Source organism: Micromys minutus (genome assembly GCF_963924665.1).
Source record: "Micromys minutus genome assembly, chromosome: 18".
Classification (NCBI taxonomy): domain Eukaryota; kingdom Metazoa; phylum Chordata; class Mammalia; order Rodentia; family Muridae; genus Micromys; species Micromys minutus.
In genome coordinates, this window is record NC_137953.1 from 41,112,481 (window position 1) to 41,135,965 (window position 23,485).

At 46.9% G+C, this 23,485-nt stretch overlaps 1 protein-coding gene across 1 annotated transcript in view; it reads left to right on the forward strand.

Moving 5' to 3' along the window:
- The window catches only part of KIAA1549, a gene marked incomplete at both ends in the record, with an annotated part of 117,517 nt that overhangs the window by 66,444 nt on the left and 27,588 nt on the right, over window positions 1–23,485 (forward strand). Inside the window, 5 exons of the mRNA XM_080932182.1 lie at window positions 1,932–2,115; window positions 3,900–3,959; window positions 5,051–5,199; window positions 8,210–8,387; window positions 13,365–13,549. Coding sequence (XP_080788308.1) covers window positions 1,932–2,115; window positions 3,900–3,959; window positions 5,051–5,199; window positions 8,210–8,387; window positions 13,365–13,549 — 756 coding nt within the window. The remainder of the gene's footprint in view (window positions 1–1,931; window positions 2,116–3,899; window positions 3,960–5,050; window positions 5,200–8,209; window positions 8,388–13,364; window positions 13,550–23,485) is intronic.

Below are 23,485 nucleotides of genomic sequence, written 5' to 3' on the forward strand. Positions count from 1 at the left end.
ACGTTGCTTTTCCAGCAGGCTGAGTAGGTGCAGATCTAAGAGACTTGGTGCTGGGTTGTTTTTTTGAGGTGACAGGGCTTTTGGATCCATTTGGAATATGTTACATAGACTTTACTCTATGGGGCTCTCTAACCTGAAGAGGAAACGATTGGAAACCTAAAACCGCCTGCGCATCGATATGATGCTCCGAGAGCTTTGGACTTGGGTGCGCTTCGGTCTTCACACCAGGGATGCTCTTTGGGGCTGCAGCATCTCCGTCTAAATGAAGAGGAGGATTCTTTAGATCAGGCTTCATGTGTTTTCTGTTGAAACTGTTGGTGTTTTATGACCCCCTCCCATTCTTTGTTCCTTTTCTGAAATGTCTGTTAACTCTAGATTTTGGCACTTCTGAAACTGTGCTTCTTACTTTTCCTCTGTGCGTTTTGGATCTTTTCTTTCTCTGTTAGGAATTTTAGAAAGCCTGTCCTCCAAGTCACTGATTTTGCCTTCAGCTGTGTCCATTCGTACTGAAGTGTCTGAGTAGTTCTTTCTCCTGTTGCTCTTTGTTCCTTTTTCATTCTAATCTTTGCTGAGATGTGAGAGAGTGGCCCTTGGGGTCTCTCAGGACATGAAGTGGGATTTTAAAAGGGTTCTCCTCTATTTCTTCCACGCCATCCTTATGTCTGTTTTCTCTGAAGTATTGCTCTGTATGCAGATCTTTGCCCTTTGCTTTTGTGTTGTTTCTCTGTGTCTGGGGGCGTTGGTTAGTAGGCGGTTGGTTGGTGATGAGGATGGAGAACTGAGTTCACCATGGCTGTCCCCTTTGGCTATGGAGGTTGCCTTTACGTCAGCCCTGTCTCCTGATAGGAGAATTCATGTGAGCCTGGGGGCTGGGTAACGGGTACCAGAATTCACCATAGTTCTCTCTACAGCGCTACACAGCTTGTGGTTAGAGACCCAGCAGACTGGCCCTCCAGTTTCAAGCTCAGGAGGCCCTGCTCTGGGGCCAGATCCCTGCTGAGTGTTTTCCGTGACACAGACTCCTTTCCTTTTCAGTCCTCTTCTGTGTCTTGTATACTCTGGTGTGCACTGGAGTTTGTCCGGTCCTGCCCTCCTTGTGGGTGGTTTTAACTCACAAGAGGCCTTTGGTCCCCTCTGGGAAGGACTCATTTTCCTTAGATGGCAGTTCTTTGGGATGCTCTAAATCACACTGCTGGTACCTGTGCTGACCTGGGCGTGGAGCTGGCAAGAAAAGGAAGGCTTCAGTTCACTCTTGGTGTGAAGCCTCTTAATTAGCTGTACCGACACCCACTTTGTAACCTACTTTTGGTATCAGGTCCTCCACCCTGTCCCAGGGCCTCTCCAGACCCTTACGTGCGGATGAGGCCATTTTAGCCTCTGCCTGTGTGTGTTTAGGGCCTTGGCTCTCTCTGTTCTGGTTTATTTCAGCACAGTTCTGTCCTTTCTCCATCTTCTAGAATTTGACAGACCTCTGGTTTTCCTCTGCTCTCTGTGCTGTGTGGATTTATTGCCCTTTGTTTGGCTTACTGCTATTTCTATGGGAATTGGGGCTGGAGGGAGAGGGGGCAGGGGAAGGGGAGGGACTCTAAATGCTTGAATTCACTTCATCACTTAATGTAAAAAACATTTCCAGTATACAGAGTGTTTAAGGTCTAACAGAAAGGGAACAAGGTTGGAGAATCAGCTCCCTTTCCTTTTAAAATGTTACCTTCTTTTGAGTCGGGCTTGGAGACACGTCTGTAATCCTAGCACTCTGGGGCGAGAAGTTCCAGGCCTGGGTAGTATTGTGAGGCAGCGTCTTTAAAAACCAAAACAAGATAAAACATTCCTTCACTTTCCCCCTTTGAAGAACACTGATCAGAGAACTGATAGAGAGCACAGTCAGGCCTTCAGCTCCATTCTAGAAGCTTCTTCTGGCTTCCTTCTTTCAGATTGTGAATGTCACCATTGCTTCTTCGAGGGTGGCTCCCCGGAGGGGCCCAGTGAATATTATCTTTGCTGTTAAAGGCTCGCAAGGGTTTCTGAATGGGTCAGAGGTGAGCGATCTGCTGAGGAACCTGACCGTGGTGGAGTTCAGCTTCTACCTGGGGTACCCGGTGCTGCACATTGCGGAACGTGAGTACTGAGTGCTTCCTTAGGGGTCCTGGGGAAGGGGCTGCAGAGTTTCTGCTGGTAGACGTCTACTTTAAAACATTGTTAATTTTAAAAAGAGACTCGATGGGCTCACAGTTAGCAGGATCTGGATGGAGAGGATTTGTCTGTGCTCCAGCTCCCTCATGCATGGAAAGTTCCTACCACAGTTGACCATAGCCAGTGAACACACATTGACACAGTGGCCCCCAGGGTCTTTAGGTTTATGGTAGGGCTTATACTTCGTGTGATACTCTTTGTGGTTTAAATGAATTTTTGGTGGTGTGTACCTGCCTTCATGGGCTCAAACACAATAGGCTGGCTGGGAGTTTTTCCCACAGGACATGTCTGACTGAACTCCAGAATAAAGTCAGGACTTTGTGAGCCCAGCCAGGGCGGGCTCCAGAGCCCTTTTCTGCCCCTGTGCCTCCCTTTCCTGTTTGCTTTTTCGAATAAAGGGGCACTGTATGTGAACAGTGCTGGCTCTGGAGGGCGTGAGACTCTAGGGAAGCAGCTGTGTTCAGGGGAAAGGTGGCGAGGATATTTAACTACAGGGGGGCAGTAGAGGTGGTTTTGGAGAGGCGGGGGCTAGGCAGTTGAACTTCCTGGTTTCTTATTTAGTGCTTGTGCAATGACGTATCTCCCCAAACCTATGAAACTGGATGCCAAAGAGTAGACTTTATTGTGTATTAAGTTAAAAAAAATTAAAAAGTAATAAATGGAAACAGCCTTACTTCCTAGTTGAAGCATCAGATGTCCAGGCAGTTGGGAAGAAGAGGGGACTGCTTACTTCTGAAAGCAGTACAGAGCTAAGGGAAGGCAAACAAATAAAATTATTTTTGAAAACAGACTAGCTAAATCCCCAAGTCTTTTTTTTTTTTTTTTTTTTGAGACTCTAGCTGTATCTCTGGCTGTCCTGGAACTCACTCTGTAGAGTAGGCTGGACTAGAACTCAGAGGTCTACCTGCCTCTGCCTCCCGAGTGCTGGGATTAAAGGTGTGAGCCATCATGACCCAGCTTAAATTGTGATTCCTAATGCTTTTCGATGTATTATTAACTATGTGAAGAAGAACACACTATAAAACGTGAAAGTGGTGGGCCACAGAGACGGTTTGGTGATTAGAAAACGTATATAGTGCTCTCGCAGAGGACCCAAGTTTAGCTCCTAGCACTCACACTGTGGTTGCTCCTCCAGGGGCTCTGACACTCACAAGTGTAAAACCTACACAAAAGTTCACATATACACACTTGATTAAAATTAAGCCATAAAAACATGTAATATAGACTAGTAGATAGGAATGAAGCTATTTCTATGCAACCCTTTTAATTTTGTACAGCAGATGTACATGCAGCTGAAATACTAGGAGTCGGAGCAGGAGCACACAGAGGCGGCCCCAGCAAGCCGAAACATGCTTCCCTGTACTCCGAGGCATTGCTGAGAAAGCCCTTGTCTCTGAAGAGCACAGCTTGCAAGTCTTTTTCTCTAGAACAACACATACAAGACACGTTACAGTGACCTGTGTGTGACACAGCGGTCAGTGACAAGGCTGAGGAAGCTTCTTTCTCACCCTTCTCCTATGGACAAGATGCTCAGAAACAGATGCCCTCCCATCGTCACGTTTGCGGTGTTTTGGCGTCTCCTAGCGCTGTCGTGTAGGAAGGATAGTGTGTTAGGATTCACCTCGCATTCCCAGAACACTTAACCCTCCTGACCAGTGAAAATGTGTTTCTTACAGACTTTTCTCCCTCTCTGACTCTCCATTTTATAGCCTTCCAGTACCCGCAGCTCAACTTGTCTCAGTTACTGAAGTCCTCTTGGGTCAGAACAGGTATGTTCAACTTACGTAACGTTTGTAGAACTGGACAACATGGAGTTTGTGAGGGCATATGGGGGCTGACGTGCCCTTCCTGTTTCTCAAATTTGGGACAAGATGTACTTTAAATTCTTGGCAGAGAATGAACGAGAAATGGGATTCGATTTGGGCCGTGGGAGTATGTCCTGCTGGGTTATGGCACAGAAAGAAAGTACTTTTAAAATTCATACATCAACTCCAGGGCAGAGTCCACCCGAACCCACAGTCAGCTGACCTGGGACAGGGTGGTGCTCAAAATCAAGGGTATTTCTTCTGAAAGTGTTGCCAGGATGAGCAATGTAGTCAGGGACCCGGGTTCGTTATTTATTGGGTACATTCAGGATGATAGAGCCGTAGAACCTCAGATAGATCAAGGACATAACATTTCAGTGCAAGGTTCTCAGACCTGGTCCTGGAACTCTCAGAGACAGTGACAGAGTCCCAAGTCCCAGTGTGCAAGCAGCCAGTAACCAATCATAAGGAAAGTGTGTGTTTACATAGTGACAGGTACCTGCCATCTGTGGGGCTCAGCTCTTGCCAGTTGGGCTCTAAAGCCTTCCGTGGGGTCAACTCTTTGCACGTTGCATAGTGTCCATTTTCCGGACCTCAGAGTGTTGAACTGACTTGCCCAGAGCTGGACCTCAGAGAGAATTGAAACCAGTTTGGCTGTAAGTGTTGTTATCCCTACCCACTAAAGGATAAGCTGACTTATCTGTTTAGATAGCTTTGCCTGATACAGATAGCGAGAAGAAAGCAGGTCTCCTCTGTACAAGGGAGACTAAGTCCCTGTCCAAAAACAAGATAAGAACTTAAACTATTCCAGACGGACAAGATACTTGTCTGAGCTTCCGCAGATACTGTGTATTTACCCACAGCGCTGAGTTCCTGGGCCTGCTTGTCTTCAGTTTGCCACAGACTAGGGCCGCTTCGGGAGCCTTTATCTGTCCAGGGATTAGTGTTTTGTGGTCCTCTTGTACAGATCTTTGCACGTGTACGCACATCCTGTGTGGCCCGTCCCCGTCTGTGCTAACTTACTCTGAGTGCTTTGTGCTTCTTGCTGAACACAGTCCTCCTGGGTGTGGTGGAAAAGCAGCTCCATAATGAAGTGTTTCCAGCCGAGATGGAGCGCAAACTGGCCCAGCTGCTCAGTGAGGTGCCTACCAAGAAACGTATATGGCGGAGGGCCACCATTGCTGCGGGGAACAGCGTGGTACAGGTACTGCTCACTGAAGGAGGGAAAGCCCACTGGAAATTGGCTATTTTCATGCAAATGGCGGGGTCCTGTTGTGAAAGGACAGTCATACAGGATGTGAAATCCTTGTGAGACAGTTTCAGAGTCCAGACAAACAAAACTGGGCTGGCCTAGCCCTCAACTGCAAAGAATGTAATAGGAAACTTGCCACTGGGTTCCTGTATCCTCTTAAGGCTTTGGTTTTTGAAGAGCAAATTTTAACTTACGAATGGCTGATCTTGTTGTATGGCACTGGTGGCCTCTTAGAAAGGAGTCACTGACCAGGGACAGTCCTCAGCAGACACAGAGAGAGGGGCGTTTTCTGTCCTCTGTTCAGACATCTCACCCTCCCCACCTCCTGCCAGCTTGGTTGTCTTTTGTTACCCCAAATTGTCTTCACTCTGGGGACTGGGCAGACAGGCCACAGGAGCAGATTTGTTTAAATTGGAAAATGACCTATTTAAGAAAGCACACATACTCACAGAAATGCTGGAGGCGGGGCTGTTATTTAATCCAGTCTCTGTGTGAATGGTGTGAATTTCTTTCTTTACCACTTACAGACTTGGAAGATCACAGGAAAACAGGGTTCACAGAACATTTCAGAAACACAAAACTGGGGTGAAACTCAGCAGTGAAGGCTGACTGGTGGGCAGGGGAGGGGGTGCCAATGTTGAGAACAAGATATGGAAGCGACGTAGGCAGGCTGAGGTGCTGGTTTTGCCTAGAAATAGCATCCATGTCCCCCAGCATCCTCACCAAATGCGATCCTCTCAGACTCGCTTGCTGTTCCCCATCCAGAAACATGGTTTCTTAGGTTCCCAAAAGTGTTCCCTTGCCAGATACTATCATACTAGGGAAGTTTACAAAGCACTAAGATTTTAAGTATTTATTTATAATTATGCATATGTGTATAGGCGTATGTTCACGTTAATGAAGACGCCTGTTGGATGTCTTGGAAGCTGGGGTTAGGGCTGTCTGTGAGCCACCCAGCATGGATTCTAAGAATTGAACTCAGGCCTTCGAGAGCAGTACAGACACTTAACCATGTGTCATCTCTCCAAGCCAAAATACTAGGAAAATTAAAAAGCACTAATAAATGCAATCATTAAATAAACAAACATACAGCAAATTGACATGAAAATGAATTATGAAGGTCTCACCTTATTTAGTCTCGATTGCCTCATACAGCTCAGGGATACAGCCGCTGAGAGGGATTGTGGGTGGTTAGGTTTTAAATTGGACACACAAGCTCCCAAAGGTAAAATTATCACCTCTGTGGGAGTCAACTGAGCCTTCACAGACCAGTGCCACCTGATACTGTTGCCTAGAGGCTACTCTCTGGACAAAAGTGCCTGAACTTTATTTGTGACCATGATCACTGAACACAGCATCATGAGATGGCACACTTGCCCCCAAGTCTGACAACCTGAATTCAGTTCTCAGGCGTCACTTGGTAGAAGGAGACCAACTTCTGCAAGTCATCCTCTGACTTCCACCAGCCCAAGGAGGGCCAGCCTGGTCTACACAGACAGTTTCAGGTCTGCTTTGGGTACAAAGTAAGACCTTGTTTTTTCCCCCTACTACAGAAATTAATAACAGAGATAAGAAAATATTGAGCTAACATAACTATTTAGGAATTAGGGAATGGGTTAAAAGCAAATCTTTATGTATTAGAATATTCTCCAACCATTAAAAAAATACTTAAATTATATAAATACTGAAAAAACAAAAAGGAAAAGAGATGTGCTCTGGTGAAAGGCATAGGAGAGAGGGAGAGGGAGAGAGGAGCAAGAATAATCCTTATAGTAAATGCACTCAAATCTTTAGAGTGGTTTTCTTTAATTTATTGAATTTCAAGAGATTTTCATTTTTATTCTCTGTAGTCTTTTATACATGCTTTTCAAAGTTTCTTTATTGGGTCATATATTTTATATAAGGCACATATACTTATGTGGTTGACTGGGAGATATACCTGGTATATTGTGGTTCCAGATATAAGTCTGATTAGCCACCATCGAGAAAGAATGCTGGAATTAGACTTTCTGATGGCTCCTTCCAGACTGGACAGCTTACCAAGTCTTTAATCAAAGTATCCACCACTGAGAATTTCTGTAAGAAGAACTTGTAGCTTCTAAATTCCCCAGACTTCTTAGCATAAAAGTTAGATGTGGAGACAGACACTTAAGTTTCCAATGGTCATTGCATACCATCCTGTTTTACAGCTAATACAAGGTAACCAAGTGACGGAGAAGCAGGTGGTCCGGGGTGGGTGTGGTTTGGAAGCTGACCTCAGTAGAGCAAGCAGAAGGCAACAAATGAACCCTTCTTAGGACTGAGTGTCCTTGAAGCATCAGCGTTTGCATCCTCCCAGTGAAATGCTTTGCTAATGTGATGCTCTCCTGTATCAAATGTACAGGATTCTGGTTAGACTACTCTGGTTGGCTTATACAAGCATAAATTCGCAATGCTCTTGGCATGTCTGGAGAGGCTTTCAGCTGTCACTTTGGGTGGCAAGGGGAGGGGTCAGTGGGTACTGGTACGTGGCAGACAGAGCCCAGAGATGAGGCTAACCATTCTGCAGTGACACCCATGTCAAAGAGTAAAGCATTCACTAGTTGTACACGTCAGGAGAGCTAGGCAGGACATTTGAGTAGACTCAGAAGAATCGGGTAGAACCATTCCCACCTAGGAATAGTTCTCTCTCATGACCAGGTGGACTTGCCACTTTCAACTTCAGACTGCCTGGTGCTGCTCTGTGCGTGCTTTTGGCCCCTCTGTCTCAAAGAAAGCAGAGTCAAACAGAGCACACTTGCTGTTCCACAAAAAGCAGCTTCCATTGGACATTCTTCACCAGCAGAGGACAGTGGGGAGCCTGCGACTCCAGATGTGGTAGTGAGCTTTTTAAGAGAGCTGGGACAAATCCCAAGTGTGCCCTGAGAAGGGGCATCTGGCACTATGAGCCTCCCTGATGCTGATGGACTCTGTGCTCTTGAAGGTGGTGAATGTGTCCAGGCTGGAGGGAGATGACAACCCAGTGCAGCTCATCTACTTTGTGGAGAATCAGGATGGAGAGAGACTCAGTGCAGTTAAGTCTTCAGACCTGATCAACAAGGTAGACCTCCAGAGAGCAGCCATCATCTTGGGGTACCGGATTCAAGGCGCCATTGCCCAGCGTAAGTCTGAGAGCTTTATGCTGCCAGCCACGTTGGGGTCCAAAGCCATGTGTGCTCTGACAGTGAACTCTGAACGAGAGCATCTGACCTGTGCTGGTTGTTGATGTCCATTTGCTGAGACTTTCTTGTGTTTATCTTAGTTTATTTATTATTACTCTGTGTGCATGTGTGTGTGTGTGTGTGTGTGTATGTATGTGTGTGTTTGTGCACGTGTGTATATATGTACACATGCCGTGGTGCATATGTGGAGCTCAGAGGACAACTTTGTAGGGTCGGTTTTTTCCCTCCACCTTTACGAAGTTCTGGGCTTCTGGCTCTAGCTGTCAAGTCTGTGTGACAAGTACTTCACTTGCTGAGACATTTATTTTTATTTCCATATGTGTGACCGTGGTCTTGCTGCTGTTTTTCCTACCTCATACCTCGTATTCATGGAGTTGCTAGTGAGTCAGAGAACCTTATATCAACATGAACATCCTTTTCCCTACCAGTTTTCATTTAATAATCCATCTTAGGTAAAATAATGTACCTATTCTGTTTTTTATTCTAAAACCTTTCGTGTCCCACCCTGCATGTTGGTGGGGTTGGTGAGTCAGTCAGGAAGCTGGGAGCTACCCTCTAGGCTGACTGGCTTCCTTTGGGGTCTTACAGCACAAAGGAGTCCCTTGAACAGTCTCTTTTTTCAGCCGTGTTTCTCCGTCACCTCGCCCCACACTGCTCTACAGTTAGAAAGATGTGTTTGAGATTTCTTATTATTATTGGAAGGCACTGGCCCTCTGGCAGCGACTGCTCTCGTACCTCTTGTCCAGCTCCCAGAGTTTGGGCATATTTTTAAATGAAGAAAAAGGGAGCAGCATAGAGAATCAAACTCTCAGTAAGATTTTACAAGTCGACTGCCTCCTTAGTGTATATGTTTCCCCTCCACGATCCAGAGTGGCCCTTCACAGTGCCTGGGAAACCCTGCTCCCCACAGCACAGGTACAGGCAGCTGCCCTGACATCAGAGAATCTTGAAGAACTTAACTGAGGATAGGGAGGAAGCAATGGGAGCTTGTTTGTTTGTTTGTTTCCTTCAATATGTTTATTAAAAATAGACTTAGGGAAGTGTGCTTAAATGCCATTGTGGGTACATGCTAATGTCTATAAAATATACCCCATGTAGATGCAGAGATGCCGTCAGAAATGCCCACTAAGAAGGTCTCATTCCGCACATGGTCTTATTGTTAGCACTCACAAGAAAGTGGAGTTGGCATGATTTACAACTTCATCAGCACTCACAGGGACGGGGGCATGACCATCAGAAGGACATGCCATGACCACAAGACATGCTTTTGTGCTTCTTAGTCAGCTTGGTATTTCAGTTACAAAGGTCGGTTACTATAGCCCAGCTCGTCCGTGACAAGTAGAACTCATGCCCACCCAGTTACAGCCTTCTGGATGACATCATCTGCAGATGGGGGAGGGGAAACTGGCCAGCTTCTTTATATGAGGCCCTCATGTGACTCTGTCTTCATGTACTGTCTGGTTTCTTTCATGCAAACGGAGCGATGGGGCTAGAGAGGTGGCTCCGTGGCTTTGGCCGCTGACTGCTTCTGCAGAGGACCTGGTTCACTGCATAGCACCCACATGACAGCTCATGCCCACCATAATCTAGTTCCAGGGAATCTGACACCCTCTTCTGGCTTCTGCAGGTACCAAACACATAATTTCACATTTGCACATCTAGGCAATCATATACATAACATAAGAATAAGTACATGTTAAGATTGACGGAGACATAGATGAGGACGTCCCACGTAGAGGTGACCCCAACCCCAGGCTTCTGCTTTGTGCCCTTCAGGCCCCACTTCTGGAACATTGCTGCCCTGTAATGTGCATCTTACAACCTCCCCACTATGGTCAACAATGCAGCTAGCTCTAAATTCTCTTCTTTTTAAGATTTTAATCTTACTTTTTAGTTTATATGTATTGGTATTATACTGATATCTGTGTTCCGCTTGTGCACAGTGCCCAGGGGTCGAAAGAGGGCATTGTGTCCACTCAGACTGTAGTTATAGAGTGTTGTGAGTAACCATGTGGGTGCTGGGAATCAAACCCAAGTCCTCTGGAAGAGCAGATCTTAAATGAATACCTTTAAAATAGCTCTTTAGAAAAAAAGGCTTTGGCTAAGTTGGTCTTTGTCCATGGGGCTAACCTGTGTGAGGGCTACTGTGGGCACTTTCTTCATCTAACGAACAGCGACGGAAGAGATGGAGTGATAGCCATTAGGGGCTCCTTCATGTGCTTGAGGGGGTCACTGTAAAGTGGGCTCTATTTCACGTCAGTGGGGAGATAATATGAAAAGCACATCTACTGTTGAATCCAGAGCCTGAGGCAGATGGAAGAGCTGCCTCCCCCTGTGTTGTATACAAAGGCTGATTTTTAGAGGGTATGAACGCCATTTTGTTGGAGCAGGCAAGGAGTTAGGGGATGATGGGTGCAGATTGTCATACACTGGCCTATCAGCAGTTTCCAGGCAATTGGCACAGCCTACAGAGTTATACAATCAACAGTTCTACGACCAACCTGAGCTGGCTCTTCATTAGGTAACAGGAAATCCACAGGCAGCTTCTGACTCGCCCCAGAGCTAAATATGACTCAGAGGTAGGAAAATAGGGTAAGATATTTGCTGCGCCCCAAAGGACAGAGTAGGCAATGACAACCCTGAAATGTGATGAGCCGTTTCTCTCATTTGAAACACACATCCTGACTTGGACCACACACACGCTGTGAGACCCCCAGCAAGTTCATATGACTACTGTGTGAACTTGCACAGGTGTCTCCAGGCCTGTGAGCACAGTAGGGCTTCTGCAGCTTAGGAAGCCCTCATGGTAAATTCTGCACAGCACTTGCAAATATCGTCAACTCTCAGGAAAAGCCACGGAGAGCAAAGACCCAGGGCAGCCATGTCTCCCTGACCTGCCTCCCTTCCCTTCTCAAGGCGCACTTCATTTTCCTTTCATTAAAAGCTTACTTCATCCTTGCTCTTGCCTCCCTCGCCTTCCTCTGCAGTGGCCTCGAGGACACCCCCCTGCCCCGTTGGGTTCACAGCACCCATATGGCAGCTCACAACTCCCTGTAACTCCAGTTCCAGAGACTATGACACCCTCTTCTGGCCTCTGTGTGCAGTGCACACATGTGGTACACAGACACATGTGCAATCAAAGTTCCGTGTGTGTGTGTGTGTGTGTGTGTGTGTGTGTGTGTGAGAGAGAGAGAGAGAGAGAGAGAGAGAGATCATATATACTATACACACACACACACATACACTCACACACACACACACACACACACACACACACACTCACATACATATACATAAGGATCAGCAAGGAATACAGAGGACACAGGGCAGAGGATCAGGAGAGGTGTGGAACGGGAGAGGGGTGGGAACAGAAATGTCCATGCAGAGTCATCTGAGCTGTGACAGGTGGGGGGCAGCTGTGGGGGCACACCTGTGAGTGCGGACAGGTGATTCCAAAGGAGTAAGTTCACTGTAATATCACCTAGTAATTATGCCTGTCACCTATAATAAAGCGGTTTCCACTAAGACCCATGTTCCAAGGGTTCAGAGGTCACAGATGAGGAAGACAACACCTTGACAACACATGTTCACTTCAGCTTTCCCAACAAACACTCCCTTTTAGTTAAACCTAGTAGTCCCCTTGATCATTAAAAAATGTGGTAAAATCCATGCATCGGAGGAGAGAGGAAGGAGTGATTTTATAATTACAACCTCAACATCGAAAGGAAACACTTGTAGGTTGTGCTGTTGACCTTTTCAAGCCTTGACTCATCTGAACAGGTGACAGTCACCACTCTGTTTGCAGCCACCTCTGCTCCACATTTGCAGAGCTTGTCATTGTCTCAGACAGAAGCCCCGCCCCTTGGGTAGAACCTCTTATTTTCCCTCAGGTCCTGGCGGCCAGTTCTTCCTGTCTATAAGTTCAACTGCTCTTGGTGCCTGGCATGGTGTTTGTCCTTACGTGTCTGGCTTCTTTCATGTGTCGTGTTTCCAGAGCTGATTCCAGTTGTGGCTGTTTTGAGATTCTCCTTTGTCTTCTTCCTTCTGTGATTGTGTGGGAGGCAGGTATCCTGCCCTACAACTCTCTACTCAGCCTGGAGTGAGGCTGGTGGCCAAGCCGGTATCTTTACCTGGTGAGCCATCTCTACAGTACCCCACTTCCTATTTAAACGCGGAACAGTACTCTACTATGTAGATTTACCACATTCAGTTTATCCGGTCACCTGTTAATGGCTTTGGGCTTTTCTACCATGACTATTGTGATCTGTGCAGCTACGAACAATAGCATCCCTCTGACGATTTCAGATGCAGAGGTGGACATGATCAGTGCTGTAGCTCATTGGCTGTTCCTTCTGGCATGGAGTTGGAACAGCAGATACCATTGTTTGGGGACTTATTTCTTGGTAGTTTTCCCTCCCACCACTAGAACCAGTGCATCTTGAGGGGTTTTGTCCTCTTGTTCGTCAGCATACCCTGCCCTTAGAATGGTGACTGGTGTTGTCAACAAACAATTTGTGTGTTGTAGAGAGAGGGAGGAGGTTGTTGGTAAGAGTGGGAAGAACTTCTTTCCCAGATCTCTAAGTTCCAGCTTCGGTGCTCACAGCTGGGTCTTGAACACACAGCTTCTCTTTTCACATTTGAAGAGAACCATTATGAGTGAGGTCGTACAGACTGTTTCATGAGATGTTATGGAGCCGGAAGAATAAGCCATGAGACTGAAATCAGGCAGGCTTTTGCCCTCTGACACGTATTTGTCTTTGTGATCTCTGGTATGTTCCTTGTGTGACACTCAAATGTGCCTGGTGGCTTTCCTGTCTCGACTGTATGGTGAGCCCCTGAGTCTCCGGAGGAAGTTACAGTCTGTCCTGTGAAGAGAATGTTGCTGAGAGACGCTCTCTCCTGTCTGCTCCTCTGCAGCTGTGGACAGGGTGAAGAGGTCATCACCGGAGTCACAGAGCAGCAACCTATGGGTCGTGGTTGGCGTGGTCATTCCTGTGCTGGTGGTCACCATAATTGTTGTCATCCTCTATTGGAAGCTGTGCCGCACAGACAAGCTGGACTTCCAGCCCGACACAGTGGCCAACATACAGCAGCGGCAGAAGGTAAGCTCCCATCCCTGTGTCTGCGTCAGCATCCTTACGGGGCTGAAGCAAGTTCAGGCTTGATGCGGAAAGACAGGGGAGGGCCCTAGAAAGAACTCTGTGGTCCTTCGGCAGCATCCTCATGGGTATTTACTGTAGCCCCAATTCTCTGTATTAGTAAAACATTCCAGGAACAAGACCTGTAAAAGCTCTTTATAAAGTAAGCCTGGGACCAGTCATTTTATTGTTGAGAGCCCAGTGGAAGACCAGTTCATTCTGTGGATGAGTTGTGATCTGTTCACTCTGGCTGTTTTCAGAGAGCAGTGGCTTTGTTGGTTCCTTCAGATTCTTTCCTCCTGCATAGGGGTGTGTGTGTGTGTGTGTGTGTGTGTGTGTGTGTGTGTGTGTGTTTACATACATGCACCCAAGGAAGTTAATCCAGAATGTTAGCCCCTCTGGACCTGAAGTTAGACACGGTGATGAGCCACCCAGTATAAACGCTGGGAAACAAACTTTGGTCCTCTGAAAGATCAGGAAGTAGCCATGGAGCCATCTCTCTCTAGAGCTCATTGGTCACTCATGTTTTAACCATTTAAGTGACGGTATTATGAGTGGATTCCAGTTTCCCACTGATCTATGGAGTGGCTGTCTACTGAGGCGCTCTCAGTGCTTTTCCTAAAACACACAACACTGCTTGTGTGTCACCCGTTTTCCTGATTTGGTTTTCTTTAGATAAGATCAGAAAAATCTCAGCCCCAAGTTCTCCAGATTTTTTTCTTTAATATCTCTGTCCATGTTTTTCATGCCCCTGCTGGGCTTCCTATTGTTTGTTTTGTTTTTAACTTGCCACTTTTCATTTCTCTCTCCAAAGCATTAAGTTTTGTGGAAACAGAGATTCTTTTACTTATGAGTGTTTTGGGGGTTTCCGTGACGTTGCCATGTGAAGTTTCCTAGTGAAGAAAATGACTTGGGGTCACACCTAGCAGCTCACCTGGTGTGAACCAAAACCTTGCCTGCATTCCAGAGAAGGTCTAGCTGCAGACATTGGCCAGCATGCGTCTCAGCCAGCCTGTTAGTCTGCTGTATTTATTAGCACGTGCCTACTGTGGAAGTTTTCTCTACTTGGAAGGCTTGCTCTATTCTGAGACTGATAAGATCAAGCAAATGACAGAAGAGCAAGAAATAAAGGATTGCCGCAGTAACCTTCGAGTTTACTCCATGGTCTTTACAAAGACCTCTCTTAGGTAGGCACAGAGGTGATACTTACAATCCCAGCTCTTGGAGGTAAAGGCAGGAAGCTCAGGTTCAAAGGCAGCTGGGACTGTACAGTAAGGTGCTGCTTCCAAAAACAAAGCAAATCGGGCTGTGGTGGTATCTCAGTGACTGAGAACTTGCCGTGTAAGTGTGAGGACCACAGCCCACAGCCCCTGTGCCTACATAAGAACGGGGGAGGGAGGGGTAATCCCGGAGCACCTGAAGACCAAATGGGATCTGTGGGACAAGATGGTAAGCTGGACTGGAGGAATCTGAATCTGCAAGCCCTGGGCTCAGGGAGAAACAGCCCACATCAGCACACACGTACACCACACGCATAACCCACCAAAATGGGAAAACAAGGCAAATACCATAAATATTACAAACCACAGCCGACTAAGTGGAAAAGCAAGCTTAATTTTTAAACTTGCTAATAGTAAATAACAAGTATTTTGTTTTTTTTTTTTTTATGAGTTAATCCTAAGCAGAATCTTAATTACATTGCAAACTGGTGGCTCTCAAACATAGGAGCAGTATTTTATACGCACATATTCTCTTTCCCATTCATCCCCACTTCTTATTCCTATAGTCTGACAGCGTCTGTAGTTGGTATTGTTACAGTAGCAATGTGTGGAGAAGGTGCTGCCTGTCTGGGTGTTCAGTGCTTCACAGCATTCAGTCGGGTCCACAATATAGAGGGAATGTTTTGTTCTGGTGAAAGAGTGTTGTCACAGGGGACTGAACCCATGGAGATGGCATGTGTGCTTAGGCCTTTTCTGGCCTGTTTATTCGATGCATATGCCTTGTGTCAGCCTTGTCCGTCATGACCTATCAGAGATCAGAGTGTCGTGAAGATGGCTCTCCCCCATGCTCTTGCCTCACTTCTGTGAGAGTTCCACACGGCAGATATTGCTATAAATCAAATGGAAGGTTCCAAATGGCACTTGCAGCCTGTGGAGCTGCTCTCCTCCTCTAGGGGCTGAAGGGTCTCTGTGTACACACAGCCTTGTTGCAGCAGAGATCTGCATGGTAGAGCCCCAAGGAGATGATGGCTGCCTGCTCACACCATCAGGAGGCAAGAGTGTGTCTTATTTTGCTGGCGTTGCATCTCTTTGTACAGACTTGTCATGGGTCTTTAGTAGGAAGATGGCGACCTTCCCTTAGTTTAAAACAAGCCTCTCCACTCTCTTCTGAGGCTGCGCAGCTGTGGTGATGGGTCTGCTGCTGTCCCCCCAAGGTAATCAGTGAGGTGCTGTCCTCCTGTGACTGTAGGGTTCACCTCCCTGCTCCTGTGGCTTTCTCTTCCATCCTGCTCAGCCCACCCCGGTGCTGCCCTGTGTTACTCTGCGAAATCCTTCAGCAAATCTCAGAGTTATAAACATCTGGAAACAATAAATCTACTGACCTGCACTCCCCTCCCCTTCCCCTTCAGATTGTCTGGGGTCCATGACTTTTTGAAATATAAGAGGGAGAGCCCAGTCTGTTTTAGGTTTCCAGGCAGGGCCCTTTCTTATTTCCAGTAATAAAGGGGGAAACTCCCAAGTATCTCTCCTTTGTTTTTGCTTTGATCTCTATCCAAACCATCATTTGGTACCACCACCTACAAGACTATGGTGTGGCTCCTTTTACCATAAATGGCTGGATGCTGCAGGCCCTGTGGGAGTGTGTTTCTCTGATGGGAATGGTCCATACCAGTTATTAGTGTGGAATTATAGCCCCTGGGTGGTTCACACCCTCAGTTGCTACTAAGGTTGGCACTGTGTACAGCCAGAAGGAGCTGCCTATGTGCATCCCGTGTCCAGACTCCTAAATGTGCAGGCCAGACTAAATTACAAGCAAAGACGGCATGCATCCTCTCTGTCTTGTAGGGTAATAGTTTTGGAGAAGAAACCGTCTAACTATCTCCCCCAGATTGACCTGGAACAGTACAAGCATAGTGAATGTGGGCAGTGCGTGCGTGCGTGTGTGTGTGTGTGTGTGTGTGTGTGTGTGTGTGTGTGTGTGTGTGCTTCTGAGAGCAGGTGATGCTAGGCTGGAACTGAGGTGGAAGAGACAATATGGACCTCTGTCTTAGTCACCGGTTTTCTTGCTGGGAAGTGACACCATGACCGGGTTACAAAAGGAAGCCTTTAACTGGGGCCTTACGGTTTCGGAGGTGAGTCTGTTGTCACCATGGTGAGGAGAATGGTAGCACACAGGCAGAAAGGGTGCTAGAGAAGTAGCTGAGAGTTCTGCATGTGGGTGCGCAGACAGCAGAGAGAGAGAGAGACCGATTGGGCCTGGCATGGGCTTTTGACACACTCTTCCAACAAGGCCACACCTCCCAATCCTTTTAATTCCTTCAAAGAGTCCCACTCCCTGGTGACTAAGCATTCACATGTGTGAACTGATGGGGGCATTCTTACTTAAGCCACCACCGCATCAGACAGAATGTGCACTGGCTGGTTTTGTGTCACCTTGACACAAGCTGGAGTTATCACAGAGAAAGGAGCCTCTCTTGAGGAAATGCCTCCATGAGATCCAGCTGTAAGTCATTTTCTCAACTAGTGATCAATTGGGGAGGGCCCAGCCCACTGTGGGTGGTACCATTCTTAGGATAGTAGTCTTGAGTTCTATAAGCAAGCAAGTTGAGTAAGCCAGGGGAAACAAGCCAGTAAGCAGCATTCCTCCAAGGCTTCTGCATCCACTCCTGCCTCCAAGTTCCTACCCCGTGTGAGTTTGTGTGCTGACTTCTTTTGATGATAAACAGCAATGTGGAAGTGTAAGCTGAATAAATCCTTTCCTTCCCGACTTGCCTCTTGGTCGTGATGTTTTGTGCAGGAATAAAAACCCTGACTAAGACAGGATGTGAGGGACTGAGTGGAACTGGAGCAAGCTTTCGAGGGAGAGCACAGCCCAAATCGTGCAACAGCCTCTGCGTGCATCTCAGATTGGACCGGGTACACAGGCAGCCGTGGCAGGGTGTCCGGCAAGGGGAGCTGTCCATTCGCAGCTGTCACTTGGGAAGGCAGTGGCTAGAGGAGAAATGCAGTGTGTACGCCTAACTAGCTCCAGAGTCTGCCAGAATCTTCTAGATCCTTAGCAACTCTTATGTCTCACCCCCACCTCCGGCTGCTACCCATGATTCAGTGTGGATGGTGGGTGCCAAAATCTTGGAGTGTTCTCCTCCCAACTCAGGGACCACGGGGTCCCGAGAGGCCCTGTCGAGGACAAGCAGAGGGCTGTAACTCAGCCTTGTCTTCACTTTTTAAATGAAACAACATGACGGCTGTGGAGGTTTCTCACCAACTGTCATCAGTCAGTGATAAATTCCTACAATGGCAGTCTCCACACCAGCACAGGGTTTTTGGTTCAGACTCTTTTGGGATTTGCTTTATGGTTGCTATGGTCATCTTCTGCTACTGCCCCTTCCCTGGGGATCAGACAGACCCAGGCACTGGGGGCTTTGTGGTGTCTTGTTCCATCTGGGTCTTGTTATATTCATGGCTCACATGTTTTAAAATTCATCATGTGTCTCTCTTGTTACTTGGCTGACCTGCTCGCCTAGACCTCCCTGACTTGTCGGCAGTGCGTTCCCGTGGGGCCCAGACAACCTTCCTGTCCCCTGAATGATAGGTTGAAAAAAAGAAAGAACAAAAGAACCAAAGCCCTTCAGAAATAACTGGCTGTAACTTGAATATTGAAGACTCAAATTAATTGTGATTTCTCTCCTATGAAGAACGATTCAAGCCCATCTCCACGTGGAGGGTGGGGTCAGCGGCAGCCTAGCTTTCACCTAGATTTTATTTTTAAGGAACAGAAAAACTAATTCCTAGTGGTTCAGAAAGCAACGGTCAGGAGTTGACTAAAACCTGTGAAGTCCCAGTTGGGGGAGGAGTGGTGTTTTCTGTAATCTTTTTCTTCTGTGTGTAGATGGTGTTTGTGTTGTGTGTAAGGTGGGTTGCCCTGTTGTCATGGTGGTGGAAGGTGGTGTCTTCCCAGCCTGTGAGTCGGGCTCTCATGAGGATGTTTCAGGACGTGCGCTGGAATGGGAGTAGTCTACAGGGCTTGTCACTTGACTTTGTTGTATCTCAGTCAGGCTTTAGCTGTTTATGGAGGGCCTATTGTGTGTCACATTGCTACTCATAAAGGATCCAAACTTCCGTATGTAGCTGTAGCCGCTGTCCTGAAGGCTCCACTATTTATATTCACTACTTGGCATTTCATCAACCGGTAGCAATGAGGGCGTAGCAACCTCATTTGCAGAGCCTTGACATTAATAAAGCAGTTCTACAGTGTTGCATGTTTGTGTCAGACCCGAGCTCTGCCACTCTGCCATCCTCTGAGAGGAGCTGGTCACTGCTTGGCCATGGCCCATGCGGATGGTCCTGCACAGTCCAGTGCGCGCTCTCTCTCTCTCTCTCTCTCTCTCTCTCTCTCTCTCTCTGTGTGTGTGTGCATGTGTGTGTGCATTTTGATATTATTCTTTTAGAAGCCTTTGTTAACAGGGACAGACTGTTGCTCCTGCACTTTGACTAAAGCAAATGCTGTCATGGGTAACTGTGCTCGAACACAGTTCTTGGAGGCATGTGCTTTCCTATGGAGATGTGTAAATAAGCTTCCCCACGGTTTCTTAGTCAGAGGCCAAGCTGCTCAGACGGCCATTGTTGTCTGTTGCTTCTTCAGTTGGAGGCACTTCGATTGTGAGAAAGTTAAGAGACTGTGTAGCTCGGAGTGAAACACATGTATAAAATTGGAAATTGCTCGTTTGGGGATTTTCCTCATTAGCTGGGAGTAATTGGTGTCAAATTGTCAATTTTCTAGCCATCTTAAAAAGGCTTGACAGACACTTGAGAATTACGTGGATGGGTAGATTTGTAATTTCAAGATGAAAATAATATTTATAATTACATATTCCCTAAGTTAGAACAATGTATCTAAGTCTGATAGACTGGAACACATCCTAATAATTAAAGTAGTTTGGCTTTTTGGTTTTGCTTTTTTGTTTGTTTGTTTGGTTTGTTTTCTGTTCAGGAACTACCTAATTTTTCTTCTATAGACATACATACATGCATGCATACATACATACATATATGCTTTACCTTTAAGAGCTCAGCTGAATCATTATGGTAACTTAAAATAAACATGGGAAAATATTGGGCTACCAAGTGTGGACTTATGAGGGTCATATTGCTAATTGCTGTTAAGTATGTTGTTTAAAGAATTAAATAATTTATTTTTTGTATATATGTGTGTACCTGAGTGCATGTATGTGTACCACCTCCCTTGGAGGCCAGAAGAGGGGTTCAGATCCCCTAAAATTGGTAGTACAGGTGGTTGTAAGCCACCATGTAGGCGCTGGGAATTAAAACCGGGTCTTCTGCAAAAGCAGCCAATGATCTTGACCTCTGAGCTATCTTTTCAGCCTCTCAAGTGCATTATTTATGCTTAAATCCAAATGCGTTACTCTAGGGCTAATCTGATATGTGCAGAGGGACGACACATCAGGAGCAGAGACCGTTTCTGGGGACACTGACTTAGGAAGGGGACAGCAAGGGATCAAGTGACTGAACATGACGTGAGTGTCCAGTACCTGAAAGAAGCTAATAGAAGTTTCCCACAGGAATGAGTACAAGAAAGCAAAGATACTGTCTTGGCTTTATTATTTTCTTTTTTTGATTTGAAGTCAGAACTTTGCTTTTTTTTTTTTTTTTAGAAGTAAATATGAAAATCTTTACACATTTGCTATTTGATGCAAAATAAAGCCCCCAGGCTCTAGGGCTAGGGAGATGAATCAGTGGATAAGAGCGCTGTCTGCTCTTAGAGAGGACCCAGGTTTGGTTCCTAGCATCCACTCTGTGACTCCTGACCACTGTAACGAGTTCCAGGGGAATCCAATGCCCTCTTCTGGAGTCTCAGATACCAAAGATGTCCATGGCACACACGTGTGGATGGGGGCAAACATTCATACACATAAATGAAAGTAATCAGATCAGGAAAAAAGAAAGACCCAAGTTCTCTCCAGGCTCAAAAATTGAAGTTCAGGGCCAGCCTGGGTATATAACAAGACCGTGATTCAAACAATAACAAAAAACTTCCAACCAACCAGTAACAACAAAGGGCCGAGCTGAGACCTTGCGAACTCGGTGCTTTGGGTTATGGAGGATGGTGACCTCGCAGGCAGTGTACACTTCGGGGCACGCGTGATTCCAGGGCCGCCATGCTGACTGTGAACAGACAAAGCGCAGAGCCCTCCACTCCAGGATGTCCCACTGGCACACATGCATTGTTCTCACTGACAATGAAAGAGGGAGGGACCCGTGGGAGGTGGAGAAGACATTCAATAGAAACAACCTGTTCCCGCTGTTTCCCTCTGCAGAATATGAGTTCACAGCATCCCAATGTGAAACTCTGTTAACGAAATGCATGAGATGGGTCTGGGAAGATGGCTCAGTGGTTAGGACTGCTGTCTGCCTGGCTCACTGCCACCTCTAACTTCAGCAACAGGGACTCTAGCACCCTCTCTTGGCTTCTGTGGGGACCTGCACTCACATTTCAGCACACACACTTAAACACACATACAAACAAATGCAAACACAAATTAAAAGCCAAAAATTAATGGATATAAGGGCTGGGAGATGGATTAGGGCTTAACGTCCCTGCTGCCTAAGCACAAGAGCCTGAGTTTGAGCCCCAGTCTTTGTGTAAAAAGCCTGGCCTCATAGTGTGCCCTCGTAATCCCGGCGCCTAGGGATGGGTGCCGATGAATCTCTACAGACTGCTGGCTAGCCAACCCATGTTCAGTTCCCAACACTCACATGGTAACTGGGCACAACATATATCTCCAGTTCTAGAGGGTCTGATGCTCTCCTCTGCCCTCCAGGGGCACCATGAATGCATGTGGCACACTTACATGCAGTCACACATGTGAATGCTCACACAGTCACATGAGCACACACAGGAAATACATTTAAGGCAGGGGAGAAGGAATCCATCTTCAGGTTTATTGTGCTTCCGTGAAAGGGACCCACTAAGCCCTTTGAGTCACCGGTGTTTGATGTCCAGAGGCTTCTGTTTTCTATTCAGAACATTCCAGGAAGCTACGGTGTTCACAAGAGTGGGATTCTCTTCTGTAAGGGGCAACAAGACTTTGAGGAGCGTGTGGGAAGGGGAGCCTCTGCTACGAGGAAATGTTTGTCCACCTGCAAGGAGACCACGTAGACCATTTGGGGGAAGGCAGTTAGTTTTGGATTCGTCATTTCCCGAGCCGAGTTGTTGAGTCCAGAGACACATGGAACAGCGGCCTGCTCTAGAGGAAGCTCATTAATTAGAGAATGTGGTTGCCAGCTGGTCTGCCTTTGTTTCCAAGCAACTCTTTGTAAACTATCTTTACAGTACCATTTGTCTCCCTCTGCTGGCATAAGTCATTATTGCAGACTGCAAGTTCCCTACCCATTTGGATGTTTAACCTTAAGAGTATTAGTGCTGGGAAGCCAACCTGGGGTTCTCTGGAAGAGCAGTCACCGGTATGGTACTGTGCGTCTTGGTGTTACTGTGCATGTCTTCCCTCAGAGGCTCAGAAGCTAAAGCCTAGAGGAGGTGCAGCTCCCAAGGCCTGACTTTGGGTGGTGTTGTGTGCACTGGTGTCCCCAGAGAGAATGCCCATATCTAGCAGCGAGTACAGGCTGTTTTTCTGAAGACGTTTGTGCTCTTTCCGAAATGCTTTATTCCTTTGGATGCTGGTACACTGAACTTTCGGATTGGTCTGTTTCTTTGAAGTCTCCTGCTTTCTCTCATTCCTGCTTCTTCTTCTCCCCAGTTCCAACCTGTTAGATGTTCTCTTAACAAAGACTCCGTGTTCATGCTTGCATATCACCGGACAGGCAGCTGCTGGGGTCACCTCTCAGACTGAACAGCTCTTAAGTTGTTGTCTTCTGTCTTTCAAACTAACCAGGTTGAAAGGGAAGTCTGCTGTTTTCTCTCCTTTTCTCCTTTAAGACACACCTTAATGTCACCTCCATGTTGGGGATCAGGTTCCAGGACATTCCCTGTTCTCCTTTGGTTTCTTATGTCTGCTGGGCTTCCCCCTTCCACTGATTTCCAATGCCAACATTTCTCCTCTCTCTCTCTCTCCCTCCCTCCCTCCCCCTCCCCTCCTCCCCTCCCTTCCCTCTTCTTCTTCCTCCCCTACATCCCTCTCTTCTTCCCCTCCCCTCCCTTTCTTCTCTCCCTTCCCTCCCTCCCTTTCTTTTCTCCCTCCCCTCCCCTCCCTCCCTCCCTTCCTCCCTCCCTCTTTCTTCCCCTCTCTTTCCTCTCTTCTTCCCTCCTCTCTCCTCCCTCCCTCACCCCCCCCCCCAGTATCTAGGCACGCTGTCCTGATTTTATGCACGTGGTATCACTGGGTCTTCATGTTTGCTTAGATTTTAGAAATCTGCCTCCTTAGAAATAGAGGCTGAGTATCCTGGGTATCCAGTGGACGACGTTAAAGCTGCCCTTTGGAAGGCTCTGTGTGCAGCCTGGCTTCTCTCTCTGCCCCCTACTGCATTCTGCCCCATTAGCGTAGCTACTGTAATCTCTTCTCTGCTCTGGTAGTCTCTGTTCATCTCACAATTTGATCTACAGCAAAGTCTCTGAAGCCTTTCAAGTTTCCAAGGCCTGGATAAGGTACCAAGAATGTCTCATGTCACAGGTCTGAGACAATGGAGCAGGTGATCTGTTGGAATG